Here is a 27271-nt window from a genome sequence, read left to right as displayed (position 1 = left end):
GTCAAGAAAGGCTGGGAATTCATTTTCTTCTCCTGCTGTCCTATCCTTTGTCTCAGAGTCAAACCAAGGGAAGGTGCCAGGGCCTGAAGCATCTGATACTCCCATTATACAGAACCATGGGACAAACCCTGATCTGGGGTCACCTGAACTGAAATGATGATGCTGGTGTTGGCAGCATACCCTCGCTTCCCCAGCTCCTGGGGATGGAGGCTGAAAAGTGCAGGCTGAGGCACAGGGGAGGAAGGAGCATATGTTTTGCACCCAGCCTACTCCCAGCCCCCATTCCCCTTTCCTGCCAACCCCACAAGCTGCCAACCCCACAACCCCACAAACACCACAAGGGCAGACACAGAGTAGGAGACACACACCACATGTACAAACCATTCATTTTATTTCCTGTATTGGGTTTATACAAACTTGCAAGATACAAATGCAGAACTCACTGGGATTCTTCAGTACCTAAATCTAAAAAGAATGTTGCTGAAAGGAGGAAGCAAACTCTCACCTGTTTCAGTCAGGCCGTCCCCTCCTCCTGGGGAGGGGGCTCATTGGCTAGAAAGATGCTAAGGGGATGCTACAGTTGTTTATCCCCTGACAGAGATTCCATCTATCTAACCTTCACCCTTCTTCTAAGGCCACTTTTATACTAAATAAAGACACTGAGATAATAAATTTCCTTGTATGGTTTATTGTCTAATACTAGCAAATCAAATTGGCCCCAATATGTGCATAAATAGATATATATGTGTGTGTGTGTGCATATATATATATATATACACGTGTGTGTGTGTATATATATATATACACACGTGTGTGTGTGTATATATAATATTTTTTCTTAGTTTTAAGAGCTGCCAGGTAGAGGGTGCCTAAAGGGGAAAGGAATTGGTTCCCTCTTGCCATAGCCAGCCCTGCCCAAGAACATGCCTTTCCCAAAGGCCGGAGAGCAAGTGTGCCACTTGCGACCTTAGAAAATCTTCAAAGTGACAGGAGCAGTATTTGATTGCAGCCTCTTGGTTATTGATCATGGAGGTAATGTGCTCATTGAGAAGGCCCTGGATGAATAATCAGAGCTTCCCCAGGTGGGTCACTTAGCCCTGGACCCCCATCTGGGCTCTGTTCATTCAGAGCAGGATGTTCTAGGCTGGCAACAGGGTGTCAGTAAATGCCCCAGGTGGGAGGCCAGGCTTCAAACGCTGGCCAGGAGCTCTGCTCTAGATTCCCAAGCCCTTGATTTCAGATCTAGACAAAGACTTCCATCCTGCCCAAATCCTTGCAAGGCCAGAGACCCTTTGCCCACTTTGGTGGTTGACAAAGGCTAAGCAGTTCGGAAGGCTGAGCTGGCTTAGTTCGGTGCCCCAGTGGCAGCCTGCTGGGGTAAAGTCCCGGGGGTTTCTTGGGTGAGGCTGAGATGCCACCTTGTCTGTAGGACCCTCCTCGGCCCAGAGGCTGATTTCACAGTCTGGATGCCAGACTGAGGTACCATGCCTTTGGTACAGCCCCCAGAGAGAAAGGTTGCAGAGGGGGAATGTCATAGATGTGACCCAGGCCAGAGAGGGATCAAGTGAAAAGGAGTGTGACAAGCCCAAGGAACTTGCACGTGTCTGTGCTAAAGGGCCAGAGATGGCCCAGAGGATCCCAAGCCGCCGCCTCTGGGCTTCGCACCATCTCGTAGACTGACATCCTTAGTGCTGTTTGGCATAGGCTGCCATTATGCTGTCTGCTCTTTCCAGCAGGCTGATGAAGAGGGGTAGTCTAGCAGCCCATCTGGGGTGCATGCCTGCATGGGTCTCCTTTGTGCATACTACGGCAAATAGTTCCTTCCAGAGGATTCACGCCTGACAACCGCAGAGGGCCATCAGGAGCGCACAGTGTAATAAAATCCTTAGGCCAAGACTTCCGAGGGAATGCCCTGCCCCCGGCAAGATGCTTTCTGGGTGAGCTCTGGGGACCAGCCCTTTCCTGACTGGGGAATAGGATGGAAGGAAGCCACTGTGGCAGAGGGAAGGGCACAGGGTTGGGACCTAAAGGCAGTTACCCCGTCTCCTCACCTCATTTGCCAATTCCATTCAGGCATTGCACAATTTGAAAATAGATTTGCTTTTTTTAAACAAAAGCATAAAATAGATCTGCCTTAAAATAAGTCTTTCCTCTCCCCTTCTTTGGATCAAAAAGGCAAGGGGTATGGCCTTGATATGCTAGGAATGATGTGGAAAATAAGGGAGAGAAAAACAGGCCTGGGCAGGAACTGTAGGAAAAGATCAGACATCCAAACAAATATATTACATATATAGATCTATAATATGTATAATCTCCATAAAACATATATTAAGGCATGTAAAGCAACATAAAGAGCCAGCTTTATGAAATAAGAGGTGAGAGAGAGATGGCAGAGGCGCAGACATTATTTCTTGGTATTTTACATGTATTTCTAAAAAATATTACTTTAAAAAAAAAAAAAAGAGGCAGACAAAGTGGCAGACGTGGAAGGCCCTGAAAAATCTGTTTCCTGTGGAGGGAGAAAGGCTTGGGAGAAAGAGAGAGAGGAGATGACCTGGGAGCCAATCCCACCTGTCAGTCTGCGGGGGAGAAAGGGCAGGTTTGGGGTGCTTGAACTGTGAAGATGGGAAATATAGCCAAGGGTCACGTTTGAAAAACCTGCTAGAAGTGAAGATTGGTGGCATCCTCCCAGGCTATAATCCCTCAGAAACATGAGAATAGCCTAAGCACCTAGAACAGTGCCTGGTACATAAAAGGTGCTCGATAAATATTTGTTGAGTAAATTATCATCTTTACTTGCATATGAACCAGTAACTGTCCCAGCCATGAAGGAGTGGAGAGGAATTAGTAGATGTTCTTGGGATCGCTGGAGGTCAGGCTGAAGCCTCTGAGCGGCAACTCTAGCAGAGAGAAGGCCGAGGGGCCACGGCGTCTTCAGCTTCCCTCCTTCCTCCTCTCTGGCTACATTCATCTCCAGGTGGGTGGAGCTGAGGAAGAATGTGTTTGCTTTTCTGTCTCTCCCCCACTGCCCTCCCTGGGCAGGTGGATCATGAGAGCGCCTAGCCTCAGCCAGTCCTCGTCTGGGATGTCTGGGATAGGGAGGACGGTCCTGGAATCTGGCCTCCCAGATTAATGCCTCATCCCCCCTCCTCAAGGCGTACTCTCAGCTGGCCCACTGCACATTCCAGCGGGAACAGGGCAAGAAATATCACGGAACTGGGTAGGTAAGGCCCCAAGGCTGACCACACCCTACATAAGACAAGTCCTTTTCTCTGCCCCTTACCCCAGGATGGGGAGGCAGACACCAGGCGCAGACCTACCAACAGCCATCTCCCAGGCAGTCGCTACTCAACCCCCTTCACCCAGATCCCCACACCAAGCATCTCCACGGAGGCTGCCATGTGCTCCACTGGTGGGTCCTCCTGGGGATGAGGTGGGAGGAGCAGAGGAGACAGTCTGGCACTGCACTGGGCACTAACCTAAGGCTCCGCCTGGGGAAACCAATCCGATACCCCCTTTTCATCTCCCTCCTTCCCGCTTGACTTGCCAATGTGTCCTGCTGCTTCCCCTCCTTCCACTCTGAGGATCTCTCTCTCTCTCTCTCTCTCTCTCGCTCTCTCTTTCTGTCTCTGTCTCTCTGCTACCCTTCCCAACCTGCCCTCAGACACTGCACAGACCTGCTGTTCTCTAGCCACAGCCAGCACTGTTCCCTCTGGGAGCCAATAGCCTCTCCCCATCTCTCATCACCTTGTCTTTGGCTCAAGCGGGGTGGTCAGTCTCCACTGGACCCCAGCGAGCACCCATAAGCAAAGCAGTGGGTTTGTGTCAAAGCCCTGGGTCCAGCTGAGGCAGCAGCGTGGGGCTGATGAGGATAGGGATGATGACAAGTGCTGTCCTCGGTGTCAGGCTGGCTCCAGAGGCAGTGTCCATCTCCTCTTCACCTCTAGTCCTCACCGAAGATAGCCACAGGTGTGTTCTCCACCACGGCATGTCCCCCATCAGGGAATGTTCCACTGGAGTCACCACAACCCCAGCCAGGGCAAGGCTGAGTTTCCCTGTGACTTGGACATTAACGAGGATGGTGCTCCCCACTGTCATCTCAGGCCCTGGCCCAGGACCACGGTGTAAGTAATGAGGGCTCCAGGACTAGGCATGGTGGGTGTGCGGACACTGAGGTATCCACGGTCCTCTCGGCAGCAGCCCATGGCCCCAGCCTGGCTCCCTGTAGCATTCCCATGGGAGTGCAGGGGCAGGGGGCCAGGGTGGGGAGCCAGGGTGGGCAGAGGACGGCTTCAGAATGTGGCTCTGTGGAGCTTCACAGCATTGGCCTCAGCCAGGGCTTGCACTGGAGAAAAAAGAAATGGAGTGAGAAGAGTGCTGCACAGAGGAGCAAGGACTCCAGCCAACCTTCCCAGGAGAAAGAAGCCTCATCCTGCAAAAACCTGGCAGAAACCCACTCCAGTCCCTCAATCCTGAGAGGGGAACAAAGGAAAGGAAGTCAGTGTTCTTTTCTACTTGACTGAGAGTGAGCGGCTGTGGGCTAGGGGCAAGGGAAGGGTTCACAGCCTTTGGCTGTAGTTGTCAATGTTATTTTAATTTACAGTAAGATCTGGGAGTAGAGAAACAGCTTCTGAGGGCTTCTGAAGGTTCTGCATCTGTGTATCTCAACAGATGGAAAGCTTGTCAGCAGACAGGAGGCACAGGGGTGGGGTGTCAGGGAAGAGCCTTCCCTGAGAGCAGACAGGTGAGGTCTCGGCTCCATTCCCTGCCTGCTTCTGGAGAAGCAAAGGCCATTGGCATCACAACATCCAAGAAGCGGCCCTGCCAGCTGGCTCCAGCCCAGCACTGCGTGGGGAAGCTGGATGGATGGATGGATGGACGGTTGGATGGATGGATAGTGGGGAGGAGCGGCACAGGGCACTGGGGTAGGGGAGAAGCAATACCAAAATGAGAAGGCATAGATGGCTCAATGGGGGTGAAGGAAGGGGCCCCACTCCCCAGATGGATGAAATACAGTAGAAAAGTGCTTACGTCAGAGCTCAGACCCGCATGGTATGGCTGCTGTCGGCGCCCCGTGGGGATTCAGACGACAGGGGGTTTGCTGGAGGAGCCGGGGAAGCAGGGGAGGTGGGAGGGCTTGGGGTGGCACATTGCACTGGAAACAGAAATGAACAGGGAGGTGAATGGGTGTGGGTGGGGGAGGAGGGTGGGCACCCAGAGCAAGCGAGGCCCTCCCCAGGCAGGGAGTGAGGCAGGGAGGCAAGCAAAGAGAGAGCACTGAGCTTGGAGCTTGCTCAAGCTAGGCCAAGCTGTCCTCATTCCCAGGGCATCATGGAGGAGAGTGTGAGGCACCAGAGGAGACCTGGCCGAATCTAGGCTCTGCTGAGAACCAGTGTGACTGTGGGTAAGGCCAGGCCCTCTCTGGGCCAAGGGCTCCCCTCCCATCCACACAATGGGGAGATTCACACACCTCTCCGCTACTGTGCAGACAGAAACAGGGAGTGGTACTTTATATACGGCAGTGTCACTAATGATAATGATTAACAGTGCAGTAAAATCACACTAATCCAAACCATGTGGCCCCATTTAATGAACAGAAGTGAAGTGACCACCATGTTAATCAATGCCATAAAAACAGAGATTTCTGATAAACTTAAAGCGAGTTCTATCAACTTGGCACAGTCAAGGGCTCAGAAACATGTTCCCTGCTAACACTTGAGACCCTCTTTTCATCAGTCCAGTAAAGGCAAACTTCGGTCCACCCCTGAGCAAATCGAGACAAGCCTGAAATGACGTTTGAATTAATGAGATTTTACTCTATTATCATTATTATTCCATGTTAAGAATAGCAAAGTGGAAGGACAATGAGAAGAGGAGACTTCTTATTGGCGACAAGCTCTATGCAGTCTCCAGACCCTTATGCATCCTCACTGTAGCCGCAAGGCAGGAGGATGGCAGAGACAACATCTTCACTCAGGCTCAGAAAGGAACCAGACCTCAGCCAGTGTCACACTGCATTTCCACCGAGAGAGGGGTCCCAACATTGAACTTCCCAGTCCCTCGTCCCCCACCCTACCCTGGACCTCATCACCTTCCCTGCCGTCCGTGCAAGACAAAGAGCCAAGGTGGCTGCTGTCATTACATATCTAATACACCTACATGTGCATAGAACACACGTAGCTCTCCCATGGATGTGAAGTTGTCTGCCTATACACAACACAAAGTTTGTGCATGGGATCTGGCAAGTCCATATCATTACACTCATTGCACACAGCTCACATAAGCGTATTTGTGTACTTCCAAGCCTGCACCCTTCCACATGACCCAACTTGTAACTTCACGTGCAAATACACTCACAAACACTTTCAAACACACATTTATGTGCATAGCCACATCACTGACCCAACGCTTAGTCATCTAGCAGTCTCAACTTCTAAAACAGCCAAGAAACCAAAAGCGAAGCAAAAGTTATCTCCAGGAAGCCAACATAGAGGTTACAGCCCACAGGACATGCAGTGAGGCTCTCAGAATTTACTCATAGGGACTCCTTGGAGTCCAGTTACTCTTATTTATACACAATTCTAATAGGTGTTGACTAGCTGGGTTTCTAGCCCAGGGGAGATTAGAAATAGGAAAATTCAAAGAGACAGAGGAATTGGGAGGCCCACTGACATCTATAAGAAAGCACGACTGAGGAGAGAAAATGTTTTGTAAAAAGCAGACATAACAGCTTTAAAAGAGTGACAGTTTGGGAACATTTAGCATAGCTACAAACAGATCTATGTCCATTGTGGCCCTAAGGGCATTCCTTTAACAGAGGTCGGCAAAATAAAGATATTTATAATAATACATGAGCAAGAAAAGGTCATATGTAAATAGAACTTTGTTAAGAAGGCAGAAAAATACTAAATATATATTAGAAATATATCCATCAAAATAGTTAAGATTTGCATATGTTGCAGATGTGAATCATACAGATGTGATATTATAATGTGTGCAATCACAAGTACCACATGCGTGCAGAAATGATCAGTCATACATACTCACATTCATGACACTGTACTTTCTTCCAGCCTGTGCACACAGACAGAAGTTCACAATATTGCAATATATACACTGTACACAACATATACACAAATATGCTTTATCATTTCCCGTACTGCAGAAAAGCCAATCACACACAAATACATGCATTCATAAACACCACCTCCACCAACGTATTGTACACTTACATACATGCACATTTATGCTCCAACAGCTTACCATATACCACCTGGATTCATAAATAATGGGTCTACACACAACATCCTTAGACATTTTACACAGACATACACATTCCTACATTTGTACTCAAACCTTTCCTCCACTCTCACACTGCACACTTGAATACACACAAATAAATGCATGTATCTACAAACATTACCAGATCCAGACACTGCACATGACATTTGCGCCACACGTACAAACTCAAAAAGTGCCATAACTTCTCACATATTACATACCTGAGTCTGCACGCACCGGGTGGATTTGTAAGCATAACAGCATTCCTCACTGATTACTCTGTCCATGCCACACACCACACGCAGGCACTGAACTCTACTCACTGTACCCGCTGCACGCTGTGCTCATGACCTGTGCCCAGCACTGCCACACACACAGTGTCCTGGGTGTGAACCCGTGCCCGCACAGTGCATGAGCAGGAGCAGCCTTGCTGTGCCTGGCAGAGCTGTAGCTCTGGGGAGCTGGGCCACAGGCCAGGGGCGGTGGGAACAGTGGGCTGAGTCTGAGGTCTGGCCCTGCCACAGCCATTTTTTAAATACTTGGGGTTTTGGCAAAAGCAAGGTGACCATTTGGTTTCAGCACACAGACCCTGACATGTAAGCCCATGTGTATCAAGACGGAAATCGGATAGGTCGCGTGGGTTTTGTTTTCATGGGGCCTTTGGCTGAGGAACTACAGTAGAGAGCGCCAGGGACTGGGGCTGGGGCAGAGCAAGGTTTTTAAACCCGCCTTGTCTCTCTAACCCCTTGAAACAGGAAGTTGCCTTTTGCCCAGAGCATGTGGAATCTGATCTTTGGAAGGTTCAAGCTCATTTTGCACCTAAACTACAGGGAGGTTCAAGAGAGGCCTGCTTCCTTGTGGCCAAACTGGTTTTGCTGCCTTTTGGCTGCAGGATGGGGCTCTCTGAAGCTATCTCTTCTCTTCCCCTCAACTCCAGCCTAAAGACAGCCTCTCCCTGAAATACCTCCAAGGCTCTCCCTGGACATCCATTCTAAAGTCCATTACACCCTAACTGGCAGAAGGTTCTTCATTAAGGCTTACTTAAATCCTCTTTGCTGTAGCTAAAATCTTCTGGTTTCTGAAAATATCCATATTTAAAATAATTAGCCAAACGACAAATGGTTTCTATTTCTACTTCATCTATTGCTATTTCAACTACTACTACCAGCAACACAGCGCTACTGCTACTGTCACCACTACTATGGCTTGCAAGCATGTATTGAGCACTTACTGAATGCCAGGCACTGTGCTAGGTGTTTGGCACACACTGTTTCCAATCCTTATACCACCAGCACTGGAGGCAGGAATTTTGATTTGAATTTCACAGATGAGGAAATGGAGCCTCAGAGCACCAGAATTTGAACTCTCCTCAATCACCAACATGAAACGCCATCCCTTCCACTATGTTTTGAGCCACGGTTCTAACCTGATCATGGCCTGACTCTTGCCTGGGCTACTGGAATTGTGGCCTGCACACCTGCTCCCGCTCCTCTGCCAATGTCATCTCCAACCATGGCTGCCCCTTCTGAGTCATTCCTCTTAACTGTGGCCTTCAAAGCTCCCACTCTCACTCTACCTCTCTATCCTAAGCACCTTTATCTTGATGAAGGGAACAGTCTCCCAGGCTCCTTGACTTACCCACTGTCTCTCCTCTCCCTTTAACCCTCCCATTCATACAGAATCTCTTCATTCTTAAAAGCTCAACTACATTTTCATCTATTCTGGGATGATATCTCAGGCTGAGTAGAAACTGACCCTGTTGACCTCAACCCTATCAGCATCTAGTCAGGACCTGGCAGCCTTTGTATCAGCGTGAAGTCAGTTCCTCATAGTCATCTTTTCTTAGCAGAAAAGTGAGTTGGATCAGTAGCCAAGGTGGTAATTGCATCGTTCTCAACTCTTTGGTTGCCCTCACCATCTTTTCTTGGCTTCTTCCTATTTGCATGCAGCAAAAGCAGGAAATGAACGGATACTCTGGAATACCTGGCCCTCTCCCTGCAACTGAGAAATATTTTTATCTTTCTCAGTCAATCTCAGCTATCATCTTTTCTCTGTGCCTTTCCCTGACATGCCCAGGCAGAATGGCTCCCAATGCTCTGCATGGCCTCTGGCCATTACCCCCTAACATGGCTGTAAGGATCATCCTGGCTCTGAGCTCCCGGATGCAGCAACTCTGGCCCCTTTGCACCTCCCTGAGCCTAGCACAGTACCTGGTGTTCAATAGATGCTCGTCTCAACCTCGAGGAGCATCTCCTCAGCCTTGTATCTCTTTGCTACTGCCCCCCTTGTAGCAAGCAGTGCCGCGCTTCCTCCCCTAAACCTGGTCAGCTGGTTTCCCTGGCAGGGTGGAGCGAGGCCCAGCCCCTCTCACCAGACAGCATGCGGCCCCTGCGGGAGGCCTCGGTCGCCAGGGCGCAGGAGATTTCAATCCGCTTCTCCTGCTCCTGCAGCTGGCTCTCTGAGTCCTGGGGCACGTCCACAGAGTCCCCCTCGCCGATGGGCACCACGTTCTGCATACTGAAGAGGCACAGACACACAGAAATGGAGGAGGGACAGGCTGGTCCAAGTGGCCTGGGGGGGCTTGTTGACTGAGGTTGGCAGGGAGGGCCAGGGCCCCGTGAATGTGCAGTCTCTGGTTCCCAGCAAGGCTGTCCCTAGGAGTGAGTGGGACCCTGGCAAAACACAGGTTGGGACCCCTACCCTCAATGTTCTCAAATGAATTAAAAGGTTCAAGTGAGCATTTAGGGCAGCCTTGGAGGGGAAAAGAAGTCACCAGAGGGCGAGCTTTCAGTTTTGTCTTGATGGTGTGATGTGCACAAGCCTGGCAGGTCTTAGTAGCACCTGACAGCAGCATCCTTGCCTTTGCCGGTAGCTGGGCCCTGTCTGCTGCCTGGAGCCACCACCTCGATGTGCTCTCCCCTGGGGAGGCTCTGTGCCCCCAACGACTTCTAGTGGCCCAGGTGTCCAAGGTGCCAGGGTGGGCAGAGGAAGTAGAGGCTCACCCAGGCCGGTTACCTGGATTTGGCAATGAGTGTCTTGATCCTCTCCACCTTCTTCTGCTTCTCCTTCAACTCCTCAGGGCTCAGGGGAGTGTCAGGCTCCAGGTCAATGTACCGTTCGGGGATGAGGACTTTGTCTGGAGTGGAGAGCTATGGAGGGGCTGGGGTCACCACCTCTGTCCCTTCCCAGACTCTCCCACTACAGCTTCCTGGCTCCACTCACCTCCTTATTGATGTCCACGTCATAATGCTGGGGCTCTAGCTCCATTTTGCGAAGCCGGGCAATTTCCTCCCGGGGTGTCTCGTAGGCCTGCCCGCCAGGCTCCTCTGCCCGCAGGGCTGCCTCCAGGTTGGAGATGTCCACTTCGTGGATGCTGCGGTGGCGGCGCACCTAGGGGACAGCAGCGTCATGATCACACCACGGCTACCTATGCCTCCAGGCAGCTCTAGCTATGCTCTGTCCTCGCTTTCCCTTCCCAGCTCACCTGATCTAGCTGCCACCCCACTGCTCCCACCGCACCCCACTGCAGAACTATCCTCCTTCCTTTCTGCTGGCCCAAAGCCTGCCCACCTGCTAGGCCCCAGAGGCAACATCTCATTATCTCTTGTCAGTTCTTGCTGTTCCCCATCCCGCTCTACCCTGGATTCACATTCTGTGCTATGTATTTTGGGCAGTTGAATTAGTGTGACTTCTTTTTATTTTTATTTCTTCTTTTTATTTTTTAAGAAACAGGGTCTTGCTGTCACTCCAGCTGGAGCACAGTCACAGAATCATAGCTCGCTGCAATCTCCAACTCCTGACCTCCTCCCAAGTAGCTGGGACTATAGGTGCATCCACCATGCCCAGCTACTTGTTAAACATGTTTTTATAGAGACAGGGTCTTGCTTTGTTGTCAGGCTGGTCTCAGACTCCTGGTCTCAAACAATCTTCCCACCTTGGCCTGCCAAAGTGCTAGGATTACATGCATGAGGAGGCAACCACACCCAGCTAACTTCTAATGATTTCATATTATAGAAGTTCCAATCCATCAACTAGAATGTAAGCTGTTGAGGACAGGACTTATGAGTCATAACTTTTCCATATTTCTAAAATTTAATGGAAAGAAAAGTTAAGTGATGTCTTGGGCTACATCCAGCTCTGTACTTAATAGCTGTGTAGCCCAGGAATCCTTTAATTTCTCTTGACTTTGTTTCCCCATCTGCAAAATAGGGATAATAATTCCTAACCCAATGTTGTTAAAAGGATTAAATGAAATAACATGAAAGGGATTTGTGGATTATATTGTGCCATTCGATGGTGAGCTATTATGATTATCTTCATCGCAGCCAGCCCACTGCTAGGCACAGAGGAGATGCTCCAGAAACAGGCATAAGTGGCAGCTATTTCTGTGTGGTGAATTCTGTCTATTCTCTATTAAGTGAATTTTGTATAATTCATTTCAACAAAAATAATTAAGGCATTCCTTTTTGTGAGTTATTTTCTTTAAACAAGAAAAAGTCAACACTTGAAGGACTCTTCTGCTGGTGGGGGAGAGGACTCTCCAGCTCTTCCAGGTGCCCAGCTTGGGTTCTTTCCCCTCTCCTTCCTCTCAAACCCCCCAGGCCCAGGCTGGCAACGCCCTGGGAGTGGACAGTGTTGGCAGATGCCAGGCTCACGCCTGTGGGTAGCTGGGAAGGCATTACCACTTTGTAGGCTGGCCGGGGACTGGGGTCGGGGGCCGGGCTGGCCGGGAGCTGCAGGCTCCTCCGCTTCTCCTTCATGGAGCCACTCTGGTGCCGCCGCATTCGGTCAATCTGCTCCTCCACGCTCATCTTGACCTTCCCCTCGCCAGGGAACACAGCACTCTTGGGGCGTTCCTGCTGCCGTGGGAAAACAGGGCTCTGACAAGTGCCTTATCCCCCACCCAGCTTTTCCATCCTGAACCCTTAACATTTACCTTCTACGGGAAGTCTGCCTATAGTGGGCTGAAGAGTGGTCCCCAAAAGATATGTCCAAGTCCCAACCCCAGGTACCTGAGAGTGTAACCTTATTTAGAAATATGAGATCACCCTGAATTAGAGTGGGCCCTAAATCCAATGGTGTGTCCTCATAAGAGACAGAAAAGAAGATGACATACAGAGTAGAGGTGACATGAAGAGGGAGGCAGAGATCAGAATGGTTCATTTACTCAGAAAGGAATGCCAAGGATTGCCAGCGATAACCAGAAGTTAGGAGAGAAACCTAGAACAGATTCTCCCTCAGGGCCTCCAGAAGGAGCCAACCCTGCCGCCACCTGGATTTTAGACTTGTGGCCTCCACATCCATAAGAGCATACACTTCTACTGTTTTAAGCCACCCTGTGTGTGGTGATTTTTCACAGCAGTCCTAGGTAACTAACACAGATTTTGGTACTGGGACGGGGGGTGCTGCTATAACACATACCTAACAATGTGGTAGAGACTTTGTAATTGGCTAATGGGTAAAGGTTGGGAGAATTTCAAAGTATATAATAGAAAAAGCCTAGTAGATTTCCTTGAAGAGATGACTGGCAGAAATATGAACTTTAAAGATGATCTGGTGAGGGCTCAGAGGAAGTGAACAGCACAGAAAAGAAAGCTTCTATTGCCCTAGAGAATACAGTTATGCCTCGGTATCCCAGGGGACTGGTCCGAGGATCCTGATGGATACCAAAATTCATGAATGCTCAAATTCCTGCTATAAAATGGCAAAGATGTGCATATTACCTACACATATCCTCCAGTATACTTTAAATCACCTTTAGATTACTTATAATACCTAATACAATGTAAATGCTATGTAAATAGTTGTTATCCTGTATTGTTGGTTTTTTTCTTTTTCTTTTTTTCTGAGATGGGGCCTTGCTCTGTCACTCCAGCTGGAGTGCAGTGGTGCAATCATAGCTCACCGCAGCCTTGAACTCCTGGGTTCAAGCAATCTTCCTGCATCAGCCTCCCAAGTACCTGGGACTACAGACACATGCCACTGCACCTAGCAAATTTTTTAATTATTATTATTTGTAGAGATGAGATCTTGCTTTGTTGCCCAAGCTGTTTTCGAACCCTTAGCTTCCAGCAATCCTCTTGTCCCAAAGTGCTGGGATTATAGGCATGAGCCACCACGCCTGGCCTGTATTGCTTTTTATTATTTTATTTTTACTGTTGTTTTGTTTTTTAGTATTTTTCCCCTGAATATTTTTGATCTGTGGTGGCTGAATCCATGGATGTGGAACCCGGAGATATGGAGGGCCCATTGTATATATATCATGAATGGAATGCTGGTAAAAATATGAATGTTAAAGATGCTTCTGGTAAGGTCTCAGAAGGAAATTAGAAATGTGTTATTAGAAAGGGAAGAAAGGCCATCTTTATTATAAAGTGGCAGAAGTGTAGATGTATTGTTTTCTACTGTTGAGTGGAAACAGAACTTGAAGGCTGTGATGAACTTAGATATTTAGCTGAGATTTCCAAGCAAAGTGTTGAAGGTGTGTCCTGTTTTCTCTTTTACTTATAGGAAAATGATAGAGAAGATAAACTGAGAAAAGAACTGTTAAGCCAAAAGAAACCAGCACTGTTTTATTTGGGAGGTTCTGAGCCTACCTAGTTCACAAAAGATGCTTAAGTTAGGAAACTCATTGTAGGAAAAGTGTGCCCTAGAGAGAGGGTCAAGGATGTGGCTGGACAACATTTTGCTAAAGAGATTAGGTATGTCTCATGAACCCAATCGACCATCCCAGAAGAAGCCAGAAATAGAGATGGAGTTATCTAGAATGGATATCCTTGAAATACAAAGGGGGCCTACAAAGTTTTTGAGACTGTTATAATACAGAAACACTGCTAGCTTGTACAGAAAGGGACAGAGATAAGATGAAATGGAAAATGAAAATAATGGTGAGACTTCTGGGATGCTATAGACAGGAAATAGGCTAACAGAGCTACTTAGCTACAAACACATGCTAACCTTCAAGGAAAAGCAAGAATGACTCAGAGCTAAGCCATGGATGCAGAGGCAGGGTCCAAAGAGGCAGGCCTAGAGGCAGGGGCTGATGGAGCCTCTGTGGACCCAGAGGGCAGGGGAGTGAGCCACAGAGGACTATTCTCAGGCCTTGAAACCTAATGGAATTTTCCCTGCTGGATTTCAAGCTTGCTTGGAATGGTGACCCCTTTGTTCCTTCCAATTTCTCCCTATTGGGATGGAATGACTTACTTTTTAAAATTTTCATTTTTTAAAATTTATTTTTTAAATAGAGACAGGGTCTCACTATGTTGCCCAGGCTGGTCTCAAACTTCTGGGCTCAAGTGATCCTCCTGCCTCAGCCTCCCAAAGTGCTGGGATTATAGGTGTAAGCCACCACACCTGGCCAAGAATGACTTACTTATGCCTGTCCTCCACCATTGTATTTTGAAAGCAGATTAATTTATTCTTTCTTTCTTTTTTTTTTCTTTTTTTTTGTCTAACTCTGTTGTCGGGGCTAAAGTGCAGCAGCATGACCACAGCTCACTGCAGCCCCAACCTCCAGGGCTCAGACAATCTTCCAGCCTAAGCCTCCTGGAAAAGGCTAGGACTACAGGCATGCACCACCACACCTGGCTTTTTTTCTTTTCTTTTCTTTTTTTTTTTTTTGAGGTGGAGTCTCACTCTGTCACCCAGGCTGGAATGCAGTGGTGTGATCTCAGCTCACTGCCACCTCTGCTTCCCAGCTTCAAGCAATTCTCCTGCCTCAGCCTCCTGAGTAGCTGAGATTACAGGCATGTGCCACCATGCCTAGCAAATTTTTGTATTTTTAGTAGAGACGTGGTTTCACCATGATCCACCAGCCTCGGCCTCCCAAAGTGTTGGGATTACAGGCATAAGCCACCGCACCCAGCCCATCCTGCTAATTTTTAATTTTTTTTGTAGAGGCAGGGTCTCACTATGTTGTCCAGACTGGTCTCAAACTCCCGGGCTCAAGTGATCCTCCTGCCTTGACCTCCCAAAGTGCTGGGACTACAGGCGTGAACCACTGCACCTGGCCAAGTAATTTGTTTTCTAGTTTTACAAATGGAGAGATTTTGCCCCAAAATGGATCATACCTAGAGTTTCATGCATACAAGTGGAGATGATTTAGATGATGAGATTTGGGACTTTTGAGCTGATGATATTTCAATGACATTTTAGACATAGGATACAGTCATGGGCTGAGACTTTTGGGAAGGTTGGTGTTAGGTGAATGTATTTTGCAAGTGAAATGGGCATGAAATTTGGGTATCATAGGGTGGACTGAAGTTGTTGAATAGTACCCCCAAAAAGAGATGTCCAAGTCCTAGCCCCCAATACCTGTGACTGTAAACTTATCTGGAAATAGGTCTCTGCAGATGTAATTAAGAATCTCAAGATGAGAGAATCCTGGATGAGGGTGGGCCCTAAATTCAATGATGGGTATCCTTATACGGGACAGGAAAGAAGACACACAGAAAATGAGGTGATGTGAAGATGGAGGCAGAGATTTGGTTGATGCATCTACAACCCAAAGAATGCCAAGAGTTACCAGGAACCACCATAAGCCAGGAGAAAGGCATGAAACAGATTGTCTCTCAGCGTCTCTAAAGGAACCAACCCTGCTGGCACCTTGATTTTGGACTTCTAGCCTCCACGACTGTGACAGAATGTTTCTATTGTTTTAAGCCTCCTGGTTTTTGGTAATTTGTTAACTCCTGGCAGCCCTAGGAAATTCACACTGCCTTGGATCAGCACATTTGACTCCGAACACTGACTTTTGCTGCTTTCCCTGCTTGTATTTCATCAACAACACATTATGATCATTTTGCAAAATATTCTTTTATATTTTTTATGCATATGTGATGGTTAATACTGAGCATCAACTTGACTGGATTGAAGGATACAAAGTATTGATCCTGGGTGTGTCTGTGAGGGTGTTGCCAAAAGAGATTAGCATTTCAGTCAGTGGACTGGAGAAGGCAGATCCACCCTTAATCTGGTGGGCACAATCTAATCAGCTGCCAGTGAATATGAAGCAGGCAGAAAAACATGAAAAGGAAAGACTGGCCTAGCCTCCCAGCCTACATCTTTCTCGATGCTGGATGCTTCCTGCTCTTGAACATCGAAATGAAGTTCTTCAGTTTTGGGACTTGGACTGGCTCTCCTTGCTCCTCAGCTTGCAGGCAGCCTATTGTGGGACCTTGGGATCATGTAAGTTAATACTTAATAAACTCCCCTTTATACATAATAAATATATATATACCCTATTAGTTCTGTCCCTCTAGAGAACCCTAACTAATACAGATTTTGGTATTAAGGATGGAGATCTTTCATTGGTTTTGGGGTTTCTGGAGTTGGCTGCTTAATATGATTAGACCCAAAAATGCTAAGGACTCTACTTCTAATAGTATGGAGAACACTGATAGTCCTTGGCATGAACTGTTTAGAGAGTCATGCAAAATAAATGCATTTGACACTCCTGATTCACGGTTCTTTGAGAGGCAAGGAGTTTAGTGATTCTACATAATACCTTTGATCATATGTGGAGAACCAAGGAACATAATGAAGCTGGTTGGTTGCTCCTAAGTTCAGTAGACAGTGATGAAAGAAAATGATGAACTCAGGGATTCTATCTCCCAGCTTCAGAAGCAGATACTGAGCCTCAAATATGCTAAGACTGTCCTGAGTTAGAATCTTATCTCCTGTAGGGAAAGAGCTGAAATTGTGTAAAAACAGACACAAGCTCTTATCATGTGAGTGGCTAACCTGCAATGAAAGATGCATGCACAGCCTTGCCAGGTGTCTACTGTTAAAGTGAGGGCATTGATTGGAATAGAATGGGACTCTGAAACTTGGAATGGGGACATGTAGGAGGACCCTGATCAAGCTGGGGACACTGAGTTTGTAAACTCTTATGAACATTTTTTGCCAGAAGGAACAGCTTCTCTATTCCCAATAGTGGCAACATCCCCTCCCTGACCTATGCTTCCATCAGCCTTTCCACCATTGTCTGAGGAGGTAAACCCTGTGCTGCCAGAGGCAACAGTCATGGCCTCCCCTGAAGCAGTTGCCAGGCAAGAAAATGTTGATTCTCCTCGGGAGGCACCCCCAACACCTCTGTTTGCTTCTAGACCTATAACTAGACTAAAATCCCAGTGGGCCCCTAGAGGTGAGGTTGAGAGGGTGACCCATGAGGAGGTATGCTACACTCGAAAAGAACTGTTTGCGTTCTCTAATCTATATAAACAGAAATCTGGAGAACAGGCATGGGAATGGATATTAAGAGTGTGGGATAATGGTGGAAGGAACATAGTGTTGGATCAGGCTGAATTTATTGATTTGGACCTACTAAGTATGGACTCTGCATTTAATGTTGCAGCTCAGGGAGTTAAAAAAAGTTCTAATAGTTTATTTGCTTGGTTAGCTGAAATATGGATAAAAGACGGCCCACTGTGAATGAGCTGGAAATGCCTGATCTCCCTTGGTTTAATGTAGAGGAAGGGATCCAAAGGCTCAGGGAGACTGGGATGGTGGAGTGGATTAGTCACTTTAGACCTACTCATTCCAGCTGGGAGGGTCCAGAAGATATACCCTTGACCAATGCATTGTGAAATAGATTTGTGAGGGCAGCACTTGCATCTTTGAAGAGCCCTGTAATTGCTCTTCTTTGCCTGTCAGATCTAACGGTGGGAACTGCAGTCACTCAACTACAAAATTTAAATACAATGGGAATAATTGGATCCCGAGGTGGCAGGGTCCAAGTGGTGGTACTCAATCATCAAAGGCAAGGTGGGTGTAGCTACTGTAATGGACAGCAGAGGCAAAACAGCAATCAGAATAGTCTGACTTGTGTAGAGCTCTGTCATTGGCTAATTAATCCTGGTATTCCTAGAACTGAAATTGGTAGGAAGCCTACTGCATTCCTACTTAATATATACAAGCAGAAAACTTCCAAGTCGAATGGACAAAAGACTAATTTGAATTATAAAAGCAGAGAATCACAGCCTTTCAGTCAATTTCCAGACTTGAGCCAGTTTACAGATGCAGAACCCCTTGAATGAAGGGGAGGCCGGGTCCTCTTGAGGAAGGACCCCACTACATTACCAACAATTTATGCAGTGAATCTTTCTTCCATCCTTCTCTAAGGAGACCTCTGGCCTTTTACCAGGGTAACTGTGCATTGGGGAAAAGGAAGTGATTAGACATTTCAAGGACTACTGGACACTGGCTCTGAGCTGATGTTGATTCCAGGGGACCCAAAACGTCACTGTGGTCCTCCAGTTAAAGTAGGGGCTTATGGAGATCAGGTAATTAATGGAGTTTTAGCTCAGGTCCAACTTACAGTGGGTTCCCAGACTCACCCTGTGTTCATTTCCCCAGTGCCAGAATGCATAATTGGCATAGACATACTTAGCAGCTGGAAGAACCCTCACATTGGCTCCCTGACTGGTAGGGTAGGGCTATGATTGTGGGAAAGGCCAAATGGAAGCCATTAGAGCTGCCTGTATCTAGAAAAATAGTAAATCAGAAACAATATCACATCCCTGGAGGGATTACAGAAATTAGTGCCACCATCAAGGACTTGAAAGATGCAGGGGTGATGATTCCCACCACATCCCCGTTCAACTCTCCCATTTGGCCTGTGCAGAAGACTCATGGATCTTGGAGAATGACAATGGATTACTGTAAGCTTAACCAAGTGGTGACTCCAATTGCAACTGCCTGTACCAGATGTGGTTTCATTGCTTAAGCAAATTAACACATCTCCTGGTACCTGGTATGCAGCCATTGGCAAGGCAAATGCCCTTTTTTCCATTCCTGTCCATAAGGCCCACCAGAAGCAATTTGCCTTCAGCTGGCAAGGCCAGCAATATACCTTTACTGTCCTACCTCAGGGGTGTATCAACTCTCCAGCTTTGTGTCATAATCTTATTCAGAAAGACCTTGATCACTTTTCACTTCTGCAAGATATCACACTGGTTCATTACATCGATGACCTTATGCTGATTGGATCCAGTGAGCAAAAAGCAGCAAACACACCGGACTTATTGACAAGAATTTGCATGCCAGAGGATGGGAAAGAAATCCGACTAAAATTCAGGGATCTTCTACCTCAGTAAAATTTCCAGGGGTCCAGTGGTGTGGGGCCTGTTGAGATATTCCTTCTAAGGTGAAGGATACATTGCTGCATTTGGCCCCTCCTACAACCAAGAAAGAGGCAGAGTCTAGTAGGCCTATTTGGATTTTGGAAGCAACATATTCCTCATTTGGTGTGTTGCTCTGGCCCATTTATCGAGTGACCTGAAAGGCTGCCAATTTTGAGTGGGGTCCAGAACGGGAAAGGGCTCTGCAACAGGTCCAGGCTGCTGTGCAAGCTGCTGTGCCACTTAGGCCATATGACCCAGCAGATCCAATAGTGCTTGAGGTGTCAGTGGCAGATCGGGATGTTGTTTGGAGCCTTTGGCAGCCCCCATAGGTGAATCACAGCAGAGGCCTCTAGGATTTTGGAGCAAGACCCTGCCATCTTCTGCAGCTAACTACTCTCCTTTTGAGAGACAGCTCTTGGTCTGTTACTGGGCTTTGGTGGAAACTGAACGTTTGACTATGGGTCATCAAGTCACCATGCGACCTGAACTGCCTATCATGAATGGGGTGCTTTCTGGCCCATCTAGCCATAAAGTGGGTGGTGCCCAGCAGCATTCCATCATCAAATGGAAGTGGTACATACGTGATCGGGCTCGAGCAGGTCCTGAAGGCAAAAGTAAGTTACATGAGGAAGTGGCTCAAATGCCCATGGCTTCCACTCCTGCCACCCTGCCTTCTCTCACCTACCCTGCACTGATGCACCCCATTCATGATAGGCAGTTCAGGTCACATGGTGACTTGATGACCCATAGTCAAACGTTCAGTTTCCACCAAAGCCCAGTAACAGACCAAGAGCTGTCTCTCAAAAGGAGAGTAGTTAGCTGCAGAAGATGGCAGGGTCTTGCTCCAAAATCCTAGAGGCCTCTGCTGTGATTCACCTATGGGGGCCTGCCAAAGGCTCCAAACAACATCCCGATCTGCCACTGATGGGCTCATGGGGAGTTCCCTACGATCAGTTGACAGAGGAAGAGGAGACTAAGGCCCAGTTCACAGATGGTTCTGCACGATATGCAGGCACCACCCGAAAGGGGACAGCTGCAGCACTACAGCCCCTTTCTAGGACAACCCTGAAGGATAGCAGTGAAGGGAAATCTTCCCAGTGGGCAGAACTTCAAGCAGTGTCCCTGGCTGTGCACTTTGCATGGAAGGAGAAATGGCCAGATGTGCGATCATATACTGATTCATGGGCTGTAGCCAATGGTTTGGCTGGATGGTCAGGGACTTTGAAGAAGCATGATTGGAAAATTGGTGACAAAGAAATCTGGGGAAGAGGTATGTGGATGGACCTCTGTGAGTGGTCAAAGACCATGAAGATATTTGTATCCTATGTGAGTGCTCACCAAAGGGTGACCTCAGCAGAGGAGGATTTTAATAATCAAGTGGATAGGATGACCCATTCTGTGGACACCACTCAGCCTCTTTTCCCAGCCACCCAATGGGTCCATGAAAAAAGTGGCCATGGTGGCAGGGATGGGGGTTACACGTGGACTCAGCAACATGGACTTCCACTCACCAAGGCTGCCCTGGCTATGGCCACTGCTGAGTGCCCAATTTGCCAGCAGCAGAAACCAACACTGAGCCCTCAATATGGCACCATTCCTTGGGGTGATCAACCAGCTACCTGGCTTCCATCATGGAAAGGGCAGAGGTTTGTCCTCACTGGAATAGATACTCACTCCAGATATGGGTTTGCCTATTCTGCATGCAATGCTTCTGCCAAGACTACCATCCATGGACTCACAGAATGCCTTATCCACTGTCATGGTATTTCCACACAGCATTGCCTCTGACCAAGCACTCACTTTGCAGCTAAAAAAAAAAAGTGTGGCAGTGGGCTCATGCTCATGGAATTCACTGGTCTTACTATGTTCCCCATCATCCTGAAGCAGCTGGATTGATAGAACGGTGGAATGGCCTTTTGAAGTCACAATTACAACACCAACTAGGTGACAATACTTTGCAGAGCTGATCCAAAGTTCTTCAGAAGGCCATGTATATTCTGAATCAGCATCCAATATATAGTACTTTTTCTCCCATAGCCAGGATTTATGGGTCCAGGAATCAAGGGGTGGAAGTGGAAGTGGCACCACTCACCATCACCCCTAGTGATCCACTAACAAAATTTTTGCTTCCTTTTCCCATGACATTATGTTCTGCTGGCCTACAGGTCTTCGTTCCAGAGGGAGGAACACTGCTACCAGGAAACACAATGATTCCATTAAACTAGAAGTTAAGATTGCTTAACAATCTTTAGGACACTTAACAATCTTTAGGACACTTTAGGCTCCTCTTACCTTTAAATCAACAGGCTAAGAAGGGAGTTATAGTGCTGGCTGTGGTGATTGACCCGGACTATCAAGATGAAATCAGTCTACCACTCCACAATGGAAGTAAGGAAGAATATGCATGGAATACAGGAGATCCCTTAGGGCATCTCTTAGTATTAAGAGATCCTGTGATTAAGGTCAGTGGGAAACTACAACAGCTTAATCCAGGCAGGACTACAAATGGCCCAGACCCCTCAGGAATGAAGGTTTGGTCACTCCACCAGGAAAAACACCATGACCTGCTGAGGTGCTTGCTGAAGGCAAAGTGAATACAGAATGGATAGCAGAAGAAAGTAGTCACCAATACAAGTTATGACCACGTGACCAGCTGCAGAAGCAAGGACCGTAATGGTCATAAGCATTTCCTCCTTCTTTTGCTAAAAATATGTTTGTGCATGTACACACTTGTGCTAAGGAAATATCTTTATTTTGTTTCCTTTTCTTTTACCATACGACATAGGATTTATTGACCTCACATCAGCATTGAAGTATTGTTAACTTTATGTAATAGTATTTGCGTTGGGGATTGGTGCATTTCCTGTTGTACAAAGGATAGTTGTATTATGTTAGGTGTAATTATGACCTTATTATTGTCTTTATTTGAAGATTATGTATGATCTCAGGAGATGTGTATGGGTTCAAGTTGACAAGGGGTGGACTTGTGATGATTAATACTGAGTGTCAACTTGACTGGATTGAAGGAAACAAAGTATTGATCCTGGGTGTGTCTGTGAGGGTGTTGTGAAAACAGATTAATATTTGAGTCAGTCAGCTAGGGAAGGCAGAGCTACCCTTAATCTGGTGGGCACAATCTAATCAGCTGCCAGTGAATATAAAGCAGGCAGAAAAACATGAAAAGGAGAGACTGGTCTAGCCTCCCAGCCTACATTTTTCTCCCGTGCTGGATGCTTCCTGCCCTCAAATGTCGGACTCCGAGTTCTTCAGTTTTGGAACTCAGACTGGCTCTTCTTGCTCCTCAGCTTGCAGACGGCCTATTGTGGGACCTTGTCAGCATGTAAGTTAATAGTTACTAAACTCCCCTTTATACATATATATTATATATCTTATTAGTTCTGTCCCTCTAGAGAACCCTGACTAATGCAGCATAGCTTCCTCATCCCCTGACACATCTCCCTGCAGGACAGCTCCTCCTCCAGTGGGGCTCTTGCCCCTCCTCCCGCATACGTGTTCCACCTTCCTCTCCAGCCCTGAGTTTCTTGAACAGCAGAGGGAGATGAGTCGGTACACACACAGGCCCCTGGGCTCGCAGCCCAGCTCAGGCTTGCACAAGCTCTCAGAGGTACCCACCTGGGAAGACAGTCCATTGGTGAGCCCATTGGCATTCCTTCTCACCACTGCTAATGGGGTCACCTCGTCATCAGTGGGCGATTTTGTCCGAGGGGGCACAACGCCAACTGCAGAAAGACAGAGTAGCCAGTGGGCCTCATGGAGAGCAGGAAGGCAGGAAGGCAGCTTCTCAGAGACAAGCTCAGCCCCACTCTCCACCGAGATTAAAAAGCCCAGGGTGTGGCACCGGGTTTTGGGTGTGAATGAGCACCCAGGGCTCCTCCCTGAGCATCCTTGCCTTACTTCTAGGGGAAGATGGGACAGAAAGTACCTTTGTTGAGAGCTGCCTGCTTCTCTGCCTCTACCTCTTGCCTGGTGGGCACAAGGCTGATGTCTCTGGGGGTGTCCAGGGGCAATGTCTGGTGGGGGTCTTTCTTGCTTTGTTCATAGTTTGCCTTGGGCTGGGGAGAAAGGGTGAGAAGATGGTTGATGTTAGTATGGCTGTCAGTAACTTGGCCCCCAGTGATGTCTCTTCGTTTTGTAATGGTTGAAGCTCAAACCCTTGCAGATACAGGGAACAAGGAAATTCTATGTGTGCCACTTGGGAGGCGGACAGTGATGCACTGGAGCCTCCCATTCATGCACTTTAAGACTGGTGAATGATGGGCCATCTTGGGGAATGAGAGCTCATGGCCCCTAGGAGGCCCCTCAACCTGACCATTTGTCTTGGCTGGCACTAAGAACCACAGACTTGCTGTGAGCCAGAGTCAAGGAATGGCTCGTGGGGGGTCTCTGAGGATCCTGTAGGGAATCCTACCCAAGACATGAGCAAACAGAACCAGGCGGGCCTTGGTACCAGGATTCTAGGGAAATGAAAAGGGCACTTAGTGTGTGGGCTCACAAAATCATGAGACTAGAAGAGACCTCAGCCATCATCTGAGCCACTGCTCCCATGGTACAGTTGAAGAATCTAAGCCTTAGTGAGAAGAATACAGAAAGAAGACCAGGCTAAAGGTCAGCAACTCCAGTTCTAGCCCAACTAGAGAACAGAGGTCCCCTTTCTTCACCTGTCACATACGGGTAACATTACCTGCTCTGCCTATCTCACCAGGCAAACCCTCAAGGGTTACGCAAATTATACATAGCTAAACCTAGATGAGCATATGAGTTTTCCAATTTTAGGCACAGGACTCTTCCTACTCACCACACAACCTCTTCCAAGCCTAACTGTGTATCTCCTGGATCTTGGCTAGGGAGACAGGTGAGAGAATGAGCCAGAACAGGAGAGAAAAGGGCCTGTATCCTTATACTCCAGGGACTCATGAAACCCAGTGAGGGTACAATACAAGGTGGAGGCAGAGAGACAGCATGGGCAGAGTGGGGCCTGGGATGGGCACACGAAGGGATCGGAATGGCACTGCTGGGAGTGTCACTCAGTTCCCATTGGCTGGTCATGTTGGTAGAGAGTGGGGCATAATACCAGCACCCACAAACACTAGCTGCCCATGAGCCTGGGGTTGGAGCAGTAACTCATGTCCCCATCACCTACAGAAAGCAAAAAGGCACAGAAAGATGGCCTGTATGATGGCTTCAGCTATCCTTTCCTTATCCCAGAGCCCAGCTGGGCAGGGGCGCCATAGAAACCGAACTTTGGGAAAATTAATGGGGAAAATGACTCCAGGGCCCTGCCTTGCCCCGTGGCCTGGCCCTCTGCCCATTGTCCCCTGCCCCACCCTCCAGGACCCAAGGGTGATGGGTACCTGCCCCCTGGCTGTCTCGCCACTGCGGTGCCAGGAAGGGGAGCTGGGATAGGGCCAGAAGCGGCTCTCGCTAGGGAGTGGAGGGACGGCTGGAGGAGACTCCAGGGGGACGTAGGCTTTGGGGAGGGGAGGCCGAGGCGGGCCAGGTTCCTGAGGCAGACAGAAGCCAGAGCATTAGGAGGAACAAGAGCAGCCACTGTGAGAGCAGGAGAAAAGAGTGTTAGCAGGAGGCAGACAACAACATTGCTGGAGACCTGGGCAGGCCCCTGGGACCACTGCACTCCCACCCGTGGCCTGAAGAGAGTGCCAGCTCTGCAGCTAACTCTCTGCCTGAACTTCAAGGCCTTCCTTGACCCAGCCTCTACCTGTCCACCATTCCCCACTGCTCCCCAAGTTTTCCCCAAAGCTCTCTCATTGCCTCGCCTCCACGCCAGGCAGCTCCTCTCCCACCCCTTTGCTTCCACCCACTCTCCTGCCTAGAATGCCTTTCCCTTGCTCCTCTCCCTGTCTTGCTGCTCTGTGGCCTGGTTTAGGCCCCACTGTCTGTTGGAACATCAGGGCGTTTATAGTCGGAACCATGTGGCTTTAATGTTGAGACATACGCCGTCATGTTCCTATGAATTGGTCTTGGTCCATAGGATGCTGGGCTCCCTGAGTGAAGCCTTTGAGCACATGTGTGTGTCTTTCTTTTATTTTTCTTTTTTTTATTTTTTATTTTATTATTATTATTATTTTTCCGAGACAAAGTCTGGCTCTGTCGCCCAGGCTGGAGTGCAGTGGCGCGATCTCGGCTCACTGCAAGCTCCGCCTCCCAGGTTCATGCCATTCTCCTGCCTCAGCCTCCCGAGTAGCTGGGACTACAGGCACCCACCACCATGCCTGGCTAATTTTTTGTATTTTTTAGTAGAGATGGTGTTTCACCGTGTTAGCCAGGATGGTCTTGATCTCCTGACCTCGTGATCCGCCTGCCTCGGCCTCCCAAAGTGCTGGGATTACAGGCGTGAGCCACCACGCCCAGCCTCTTTATTTTTTATTATTATTTTTTGAGACGGAGTCTCACTCTGCCACCAGGCTGAAGTGCAGTGGTGCAATCTTGGCTTACTGAAACCTCCGCCTCCTGGGTTCAAGCAATTCTCCTGCCTCAGCCTCCTGAGTAGCTGGGACTACAGGCACGTGCCACCACGCTCAGCTAATTTTTGTACTTTTTTTTTTTTTTTTTTTTAGTAAAGATGGGGTTTCACCATGTTGGCCAGGACAGTCTCTATCTGCTGACCTAGCGATCCACCCGCCTTGGCCTCCCAAAATGCTGGGATTACAGGATTACGCACCCGGCCATGTGTGTATCTTTCTAAGAGGGCCTCATGGCACCCCATGCCCACAGTCGAGCCCCAGAAAACACTTGCTGATTGACTGACTAGGAAACTGCTCCCCACACTGACCCTTAACCCTGTTGCTATCCTGGCGTCATCTTGGATTTAAATTCTTATGAAATGCATGCTGTCTGCTATCCATCCTGGTGCCCAGGAACAGGCTTCACTGAAAGGGAGCTGAAGATGACAGATGGAGATGAGAACAGGTAAAGGGGAAACCTGGAGAGAAGTTCACAAAATGGGGTGTGAGAATGACCTCCTTAAACAAAGAGCTCCAGCACTAGGGCTGGAGGCCTGTGGGGAAGAGATGGGCACGGAAGTTGTATAGTTTCAGACAAATGAGGATCTGGTCCTCCCTCCCCCACCTACCTTCTACTCCATTTCTCAACTTACCTCATTGGAGCCAGGCTTGGTGGGGGACCCCTGAGAGCCCGACACCAGTGAAAAGGGGCTCAGGGGGCTGGTGAGGCTGGCAGAGCTGAGGGGGCTGGCCGGGCTGTTGGAGCTGTAGGTGGCTGAGGGGCCAATTCCTCCTTGGGGGAAACAAGGGGATGGGTAAGCAAGGGAGGAGCGGTGCGGCCTGGTGGGTAGATGGGCACTGTGAGTGGAGGTGGCGGGGAGAAGCCAGATCCAGGGATGTGGGAGGGCAGACTTAGTGTCTCAGGGCTACCTGGGCCTGCCAAAGGGACTCATTACAGGTTCTGGGGCCACAGGCTGGCTGCTGAGAGGTGTGCTGGGTGGAGAAGATGGTAGATGGAAATGATACTGTTGTCCCTGAGGTGTCAAGGAAAGCCAGTCTGAGGTCCCAGGGCTCAAGGAAAACTCTAAGGTAGGGGTCACAGGTCACGAGTGGGCCCATATGCTTGGGGGTTAGGGAGGCTTAGGTGCTTTTGACCTTTTTTGGGGAGGACTTTAGAGTGTCAAGGTCAACGGTATCTCTGAGTTGTCTACTTGGTCTATTCTGTAGGGGTAAGGGAGCCCTACCTACCACCCTAGAACCCAGGGGAAGATTCTGGCATCCCAAGAAGGCCCTGCCTGGCTGTGAACACAGTGTGAGCTGGCAGGCGTGGGATGGAGGCCAGAAATACTGGAGCACTCCTGGTGAGGCAGGCAGCCTAGGAGGCTG

The 27271-nt window shown here is 48.5% G+C and overlaps 1 protein-coding gene across 20 annotated transcripts in view; it reads right to left on the bottom strand.

Moving 5' to 3' along the window:
* Positions 1-374: 374 nt before the first annotated feature.
* The window catches only part of PLEKHA6 (pleckstrin homology domain containing A6), a 159068-nt gene continuing 132171 nt past the window's right edge, over positions 375-27271 (bottom strand). For 13 of the 20 annotated variants that reach the window (XM_055234245.2, XM_055234250.2, XM_055234249.2 and 10 more), the window contains 10 exons: positions 26539-26678; positions 24776-24925; positions 23347-23476; positions 23037-23143; positions 11964-12140; positions 10504-10671; positions 10297-10430; positions 9653-9798; positions 5032-5155; positions 2281-4345 (listed from right to left, as the gene is read on the bottom strand). In XM_055234245.2, coding sequence (XP_055090220.1) covers positions 5040-5155; positions 9653-9798; positions 10297-10430; positions 10504-10671; positions 11964-12140; positions 23037-23143; positions 23347-23476; positions 24776-24925; positions 26539-26678 — 1268 coding nt within the window. In that variant the 3' untranslated portion in view covers positions 2281-4345; positions 5032-5039. The other 7 variants (XM_055234253.2, XM_055234259.2, XM_055234246.2 and 4 more) reach the window with 6 other exon arrangements.

The sequence above is a fragment of the Symphalangus syndactylus genome, chromosome 19 (assembly GCF_028878055.3).
Source record: "Symphalangus syndactylus isolate Jambi chromosome 19, NHGRI_mSymSyn1-v2.1_pri, whole genome shotgun sequence".
In the NCBI taxonomy this organism is placed as follows: domain Eukaryota; kingdom Metazoa; phylum Chordata; class Mammalia; order Primates; family Hylobatidae; genus Symphalangus; species Symphalangus syndactylus.
The sequence above is the reverse complement of the archived record's forward strand: the minus strand, read 5'-3'. Positions and strand labels throughout refer to the sequence as shown.